The following is a 7,585-nucleotide window of genomic DNA, read 5'->3' on the forward strand; positions in this document are numbered from 1 at the left end:
CCAGGCAGTCCACCACCTCACAGCCTCAATCCACACAGCTATTGCGCGCAGCACTCCAGAGCAGAAACTCCAACGATGCTCTATCTACGATCTCCCAAAGGGCATCAAGCAGTCAATAGCTGAAAAGAACAGAGCCCGCAGAGAGTGGCAGAGGAACCGCACCCCCGACCTGCTGAAGAAGTATAATGAGCTGACAAGGCAGCTGAAGATACAAATAAGCCAGCACAGAGGTGAAAAATGGGAAGCAGCTACAGCTAACCTAAAGGACTCAGACAACTCTCTCTGGAGAATGACCCGACGCCTGACTGGGAAGAAGGAACCAAACCCACCGATCCAAGGGAAGACTCACCTGGCATGCAGCAACAGGGATAAGGCTGAGGTCTTCGCTGACACGCTGGAGGAATCCTTCAGGCCCAACCAGGCAAGCAAACTGGCAACAGAAGTTGAGCAAGAGGTCGCCATGCATCACCAGGAGCACCCACCGGAAACAGAAACTGCACACATTGAGGAATGCTCAATGGGCGAATTACTGGCCCTGGCAAAAACACTGAAAAACGGCAAGGCACCAGGGAAGGACGGAATAGTCAACCAAGCCATCAAGATGCTCCCAGATAACGCAGTGGATCACCTTGCTGAGATATTTAACGCGTGCATGCAGCACCAGTATTTCCCAAACGCCTGGAAAGAAGCAAGAGTCGTCGTATTCCCCAAGGCTGGGAAACCACTGCGAGACCCTGCAAACTACCGCCCCATAAGTCTGCTATCTGGCCTATCAAAACTCTTCGAAAAAGTTATCCTTGCCCGTCTCGTTGACTTCGCGACAAGCAACAACCTACTTGCCAAAGAACAGTTTGGGTTCCGGAAAGACCACTCAACAAATCACCAACTCCTCAGAGTGGTGGACATCATCAGCCACGGATTCAACATCAACAAGTCTACTGGAGTAGTCTTTCTGGATGTAGCCAAAGCATTTGACCGAGTATGGCATGAGGGCCTGCTCTACAAACTTATCAAGCTCAAGTTTCCCAGCTACCTGGTCAAGTTGCTGACCAGCTACCTGACAGAACGGACCTTTCACGTGGCGGTGCGAGAAGAATGTTCATCACCGCGCCCAATTCTAGCTGGAGTGCCTCAGGGGTCAATCCTAGGACCATTCCTCTTCAACATATTCACAAACGACATACCCACTGACCTAAAGAAGACTGATCTTGCCCTTTACGCGGATGATGTTGCAGTCATCTCCCAATCCTTCAGTGACAAAGAAGTGGCGAAGAACCTGGAGACATCGCTCTGCAGACTCTCCGAATGGTACAGCGACTGGCAGATCACCCTGAACACAAGCAAAACCACAGCAACCTTATTTACCAGGAAGCTGAACAGGAAACACCCACAGATCCTCCTCAATGGGGATGAGGTCAAATGGGAAAACAGCAGCTCCTACCTGGGGGTGACTCTGGACTCTAAACTCAGCTGGAGAAACCACATAGAGAAGACCTGCCAGAAAGCAGCATCCAAACTGGCTGCATTATACCCACTCCTGAAGTCTAAGTCGATGCCCATGCAGAGCAAGGTGCGAGTAATCACCGCAATAATTCGACCAACTATGACATACGCTTCACCAGTTTGGAGTGGCTGCCGCCCACAGCTGCGGAAGGACCTACAAATACTTCAGAGCAAGGCCTTACGGATTGCAGCAGGTGCTCCCATGTTCACACGAACAGCAGACCTCCACAGAGACCTAGGCATCGAGATGCTGGACGACCATCTCCTCAAACTCAACAGGACATTCTACAAAGGACTGGATCAAAAAGAAAACCCACTGATCCGGAAACTTGCAGATATCGCTACAAACCCATTTGACCGCTATCCGCGTCCCATTGAAGCGCTAACCTTGCGAAGCTGAAACAGCAACGCAGCATCCAAAAACTCATTACTGCCTGAAGGCAAACGCCGGCAGATACGCAAAACTCACCGCTGCCCTGATGGCATAACAGCCTCGGCAAGCACCTAAAACCCGCTCACTGCCGGCTGGCATTAGCCGCGGCAGGCACCCAAACCTCAACACTAACAGAAGGATCTACACGGACAAAGACGAGACTCTCGAAGGAAACATGCTGACAATTCTGCAAACACTACTGACCGCTACCCGCGGCCCATCACTGAGCTGACCATGTGATGCAACCTCAACTGTGACAAAGCGTCACACACCAATAAGACAACCTAAACAGCGACTACAAAATTCCAAACGAATATGGAGTAATGAGGCTATTGCCTCGGTATCCAAAAACTCACCACTGTCAGAAGGTATCTGACAGGAGAAGACAAGAAACAGGCTGTTTTAATGGAGCCACACACGTTAGCGGCCTCACCGGCACCACCCCGCTGCGTTTGGCCGCCTGCAACCTCGTAGCACTGCCCACATCCCGCGCCCGGCTGGGGCAAGCCTGCAAAATGTGTCCCCCAAAAATGAAAAGAAAAAAATATATATGTATATATTGTTTGAAAAAGAGCGCGCTCCCAGCCCGCCTCTGTCAGGGGCTCCCGATGGGGGGCTCAGCAGCTGCCGCCGGTGCACTGATCAGTCAAACACGCACACTCCTACCTTCCAGCCCCCCCCCCCCCCACTTGTCACCGCGGCCTGCCTAACCCTCGCGTTCGGTGCCCGCTCGGCTTGGCTCAGCAGCTGCCGCCGGTGCACTGATCAGTCAAACACACACACTCCTCCCTTCCAGGCCCCCACTTGTCACCGCGGCCCGCCTAACCCTCGCGTTCGGTGCCCGCTCGGCTGGGGCACGTCTGCAAAACGTGTCCCTGAAAATTAAAAATTATATATGTATAACAAAAACATCGATATGGTCTGCCTCATGCTAGGCTTTGGGACGGGACAACATTAAAGTGTACGGCCAGAGCTTGGGCATGCCCTCCACTACAAAGCTACGGTGGCGGGCGCTGCCGCATCTATGAAGCCGCCAGAGTAACACCTCGGCACGGATACGCTCTTTGATGGAGTCTGTGGATGGCCCTGAAAAGAGCCTTTGTGTTTAGGGTGCGTTTCCACGGTGGTCTGCGGGCCTTTACTTGCTTGCTTTGCCCTGTGCCTTGTGGCTCTCGGTTTTCTTGGGCAGCAGCACGGCCTGGATGTTGGGCAGGACTCCTCCCTGGGCGATGGTGACTCGGCCCAGCAGCTTGTTCAGCTCCTCGTCGTTGCGGATGGCCAGCTGGAGGTGTCTGGGGATGATGCGGGTCTTCTTGTTGTCCCGGGCGGCGTTGCCAGCCAGCTCCAGAATCTCAGCGGTCAGGTACTCCAGCACTGCAGCCAGATAGACGGGGGCACCGGCGCCCACCCTCTCGGCGTAGCTTCCCTTCCTGAGCAGCCTGTGCACACGGCCCACGGGGAACTGGAGCCCGGCTCTGGAAGAGCGTGTCTTGGCCTTGGCGCGGGCCTTTCCTCCTTGCTTTCCGCGTCCAGACATGGCGATCGATCTAGGGTCTCAGTCACACAACAGAGAGAATGGTACTGCGCCTTCTGCTGGACTCCGGTAATATAAAGACTTCGGGAGCGTCTGATTGGTTGACAGCTAGGCGCCGATAGTACTTTTCAATGGAGGGAGGCGGGCTTCTGTTTAACCAATCAGTGTCCCAGAACCGCATTACAATAGGAAGTGGGGGCCCTGCCAATGAGAAAGGAGAAACGGGAAGAAGCTGCTTTGCACGCCCAGCCTATAAATACAAGTGCCGGACGCCCAGGCATCATTTCTCTCGGCTCCACAGCAAGCAGCGAAAGAGCGTCGACCATGCCTGAACCAGCCAAGTCCGCGCCGGCACCCAAGAAGGGCTCCAAGAAAGCGCTCTCCAAGCCGCCCAAGAAGGACGGGAAGAAGCGCAAGAGGAGCAGGAAGGAAAGCTATGCCATCTACATTTACAAAGTGATGAAGCAGGTGCACCCGGATACCGGCATTTCCTCCAAGGCCATGGGCATCATGAACTCCTTCGTGAACGACATCTTCGAGCGCATCGCTGCAGAGGCTTCCAAACTGGCTCACTACAACTCGCGGCGCACCATCACCTCCCGGGAGATCCAGACCGCAGTCCGCCTTCTGCTCCCCGGAGAGCTGGCCAAGCACGCCGTGTCGGAGGGCACCAAGGCCGTCACCAAGTACACCAGCGCCAAGTAAGGCTTCCAGGCGCACCCCAACGAACACAACGGCTCTTTTAAGGGCCAACCACTTCCTCCCCTAAGAGCTAACGTGCTTCTATTATGACCGGAGAAATGTGTTTTGGAATATGTGTTTTTTAAGGGTAATGTTAAGTGCAGAAAGGCCCGCTCTCACGGGGCTTGCTGCAGACCGAGGGCCGACAGCAGGCAACCCGTTCCGCCTCTTTAAATTAACATGTCTATATGAATGGGACCAAGTGTCACATGAGCACTGTAACGATGAGGTTCAATAAACCCACTGGGGAATTCACACATCTGCCCCCCCCCCCCCCCGGGCTTATGGTTTTCCATGTTGGGGGCGAACAGTGTCTCTGTGAGCGGGTTTAACGTTGTGTTTGTACTTTTAAGACCCTGGGGAACGGCGTTAGTTCACCCCGGGGCAAACGTTCCCGAAATCAGACACACGAACCCGATGTACCGGGGACACAGATGCCCCTTAAGCGGTGGCTTGTGACCAGCGGATCCCTGCACAACCCCCTATAAAAAGGCTTTTTATTATTAGATGGACACATTGAACAGGCGTTTATGCACTGTGAACACAGAGTGCTCTGGTTAACCCAGAGCCGGTATAAGTTGCCCAGTGACCGTGGTACTCACAGCACACCCTCCCTAACCTGTAAAACACATGCCATGACAGATAAGAGAAGCTCGTAGGTGACAGGGTGGTGGCCCTTAAAAGAGCCGTTGTGGTGGTGGTTGTTCGGGTCGGTCCGTCTCCTTAGGCCCTCTCGCCTCGGATGCGACGGGCCAGCTGGATGTCCTTGGGCATGATGGTCACCCTCTTGGCGTGGATGGCGCACAGGTTGGTGTCCTCGAAGAGCCCGACCAGGTAGGCCTCGCTGGCCTCCTGCAGGGCCATGACGGCGGAGCTCTGGAAGCGCAGGTCGGTCTTGAAGTCCTGGGCGATCTCCCTCACCAAGCGCTGGAAGGGCAGCTTGCGGATGAGGAGCTCGGTGGACTTCTGGTAGCGGCGGATCTCGCGGAGAGCCACGGTGCCTGGCCGGTAGCGGTGAGGCTTCTTGACTCCTCCGGTGGCAGGCGCGCTCTTGCGGGCTGCCTTGGTGGCCAGCTGCTTGCGGGGCGCTTTGCCGCCGGTGGACTTGCGGGCTGTCTGCTTGGTGCGGGCCATGGCGGGAGCGGTCTCTCTCAGCGAAGGCAGAGAAGAATGGCGTCTACCAGGGAAAGAGCCCTATTTATGCCCTCACAGACGGAGGGCTGCTCTGGTTGGCTGAGGAGACCGCCCCACGTTCGAAAATAGCCCGCGGTGTGCAACGATTGGATACTGAACTGGAGGCTGCAGCCTAGCTGTCCAATGAGCTGTGGATAAAAGAGACCCCCCCCTTGGATGATGGCGCCGGAGCCCGCGCCTCGGTCAGCCTTTGTCTCCGTCCGTCCATCCACTTGTAGTCACGAGGACGACTCGACCCCGGTCAACCGGGAGAGGAGCCCGAGATGTCATAAGCACACTGCCCTTGGTCACTCTGGAACACGCCCCCGTTACCTGCGCTCGATTGAAAGTTCACAATCGTCTGCTTTTATGCAGGCGCTATATCGAGTCTGCCCGGATACAGTGAAAGCACCAACACAAACACGTTTATAATAAACTGAGGTCTTATAACTCCCAGACCCGCTTTTTACCCTCACCCTGGAGCACGCAGTTACCTGCGCTCCAATTAAAGTTCACAATCATCTGCTTTATGCAGACACTATTTAGAGTCTGCCCGGGTACAGTGAAAGCACAGAGACACACACGTTATTGCACATGTATTATAAACGGAGGCCTTATAACTCCCGGACCCCCTTATTTTCTATGTAATAACGATTTCAATCCACGCAGCACCGAAAGAGCCGTTTATATGGCCAAGATCACACGCGGCACTCGCGTGTGGAAAAGTGCGCTATGGATGTATGGTGCGGTTTATTTTTGAGAAGTGGGGCCATTGGGTGGGTGCAAAGGTGGGGAGGAACACGCTCTCTTCTAGATAGGGTGGTGGCCCTTAAAAGAGCCGTTGTGTTTGCAGTGTCTCGGTGCCAGCCCTTACTTCTTCTTGGGCGCTGCCTTTTTGGGCTTCGCTGCTTTGGGCTTGGCTGCCTTGGGTTTGACTACCTTGGCAGGGCTTTTCTTGGCTACTTTGGGCTTCGCCGCCTTGGCTTTCGCTGGGCTCTTGGCAGCCTTCTTGGCAGGGGCAGCCTTGGGCTTCTTGGGGCTCTTGGCTGCTGCTGGCTTCTTGACCTTCTTCGGGCTCTTCTTGACCCCCGCGGGAGCCTTTTTGGGCTTCGCGGCGGCAGGGGCAGCTTTCTTGGCCGCTGGCTTCTTGGTCTTGGCAGCTGTCTTCTTGGCTGCCTTCTTGCCCTCCAGCTGCTTCTTGTTCACTTTGAAGGACCCGGAGGCCCCGGTGCCCTTCAGCTGGGCTAGGGCGCCTTTACTGACCAGGCTCTTCAGGGAGACCTTAACGCGGCCCTTGTTCTTGTCCGCATCGTAGCCGGCGGCGGTCAGCGCCTTCTTCAGAGCCACCAGGGAGACTCCCTTCCTCTCGGCCGAGGCGGTCACACACTTCAAAATCAGGTCGGACACGCTGGGACCGGAAGGCTTCTTGGCCTTGGAGGCCCCCGCTGCTTTCTTCTGCTTCTTCTTGGGGGCGACCTCAGCGGGAGGAGCCGCGGCGGCTGGAGCGGTTTCTGCCATTGCAATACGAGTCTCGGCGCTGTCACAGAACAGAAATGTACCTCCCAACCCGAGCCCCGTGCATATATAGGGAGGAGCCAGCCCCTGATTGGTTCCGAGGAGTGAGGGCTGTGTGCGAGGCGCACTCGGCTCTCTGCTCCGAGCTGACTTTTGTGTTTCCTACTATCGGATTATCTAAGTTTTTAAACACAATCCGTTAAACACACGCTCCCATACACACATGAAAAGAAGCCCAACTTCAACCCCTTCCCGTGCCCTCCCCCGTTTCAGCCGACCCCGTCCTCAGAGGCTTGTAATCCGCCGTGAATCTCTGCCCTCCCCCGATGGCTGACGCCCCCGTGCCTTGAATCCCGGGCCCCGGGCCCCTTTCCCCCGGTCCACCCTCGCGCTCTGAGGCCGGGAGCGGCGGCCCGCGGGCGGGAGGGGCCTCCTGCAGGGAGCGGGCCCTGTGGCGTCACAATGGGGCTCAGGGGGACGCGGGGAGCGCGTTCTGGAACGGGCCGAAGTAACACAGGGCTCCGCCGGCCGAGCGGGGAAGCGAAGACAACAACAGGGGGCCCCGGCCCGGGGGTCAGGGGGGCCCTCGCCGCGCGCCTGCACCCTCGGCTGTGGCACCCACGACTCGGGGGCAGCCGGGGGATTTTTACAAGCAGCGGGGCACGGGCCGGGCTCAAGACTCACGG

General features: G+C 56.3%; 4 protein-coding genes across 4 annotated transcripts; 1 reads left to right on the forward strand and 3 right to left on the reverse strand.

Annotated features, from left to right (window-relative positions):
• Nucleotides 1-2,852: 2,852 nt before the first annotated feature.
• On the reverse strand, nt 2,853-3,535 carry LOC144807576 (histone H2A type 2-C-like). The gene has a single exon (XM_078673216.1). It carries the CDS (start codon nt 3,471-3,473, stop codon nt 3,075-3,077), a length of 399 nt encoding a protein of 132 aa, XP_078529342.1. The 5' UTR covers nt 3,474-3,535; the 3' UTR covers nt 2,853-3,074.
• A 159-nt stretch (nt 3,536-3,694) lies between these two features.
• LOC144807506 (histone H2B 1.2-like) lies at nt 3,695-4,226 on the forward strand. Its single transcript, XM_078673140.1, has one exon. It carries the CDS (start codon nt 3,795-3,797, stop codon nt 4,173-4,175), a length of 381 nt encoding a protein of 126 aa, XP_078529266.1. The 5' UTR covers nt 3,695-3,794; the 3' UTR covers nt 4,176-4,226.
• Nucleotides 4,227-4,493: 267 nt separating this feature from the next.
• On the reverse strand, nt 4,494-5,525 carry LOC144807531 (histone H3). The gene has a single exon (XM_078673165.1). The coding sequence runs from the start codon at nt 5,343-5,345 to the stop codon at nt 4,935-4,937; it is 411 nt and encodes a 136-aa protein (XP_078529291.1). The 5' UTR covers nt 5,346-5,525; the 3' UTR covers nt 4,494-4,934.
• Nucleotides 5,526-6,254: 729 nt separating this feature from the next.
• Nucleotides 6,255-6,964, reverse strand: LOC144807551 (histone H1.01-like). The gene has a single exon (XM_078673188.1). It carries the CDS (start codon nt 6,900-6,902, stop codon nt 6,255-6,257), a length of 648 nt encoding a protein of 215 aa, XP_078529314.1. The 5' UTR covers nt 6,903-6,964.
• Between the last annotated feature and the right edge of the window lie 621 nt (nt 6,965-7,585).

Source organism: Lissotriton helveticus, unplaced genomic scaffold (assembly GCF_964261635.1).
Source record: "Lissotriton helveticus unplaced genomic scaffold, aLisHel1.1 SCAFFOLD_559, whole genome shotgun sequence".
NCBI classification, from domain to species: Eukaryota; Metazoa; Chordata; class Amphibia; order Caudata; family Salamandridae; genus Lissotriton; species Lissotriton helveticus.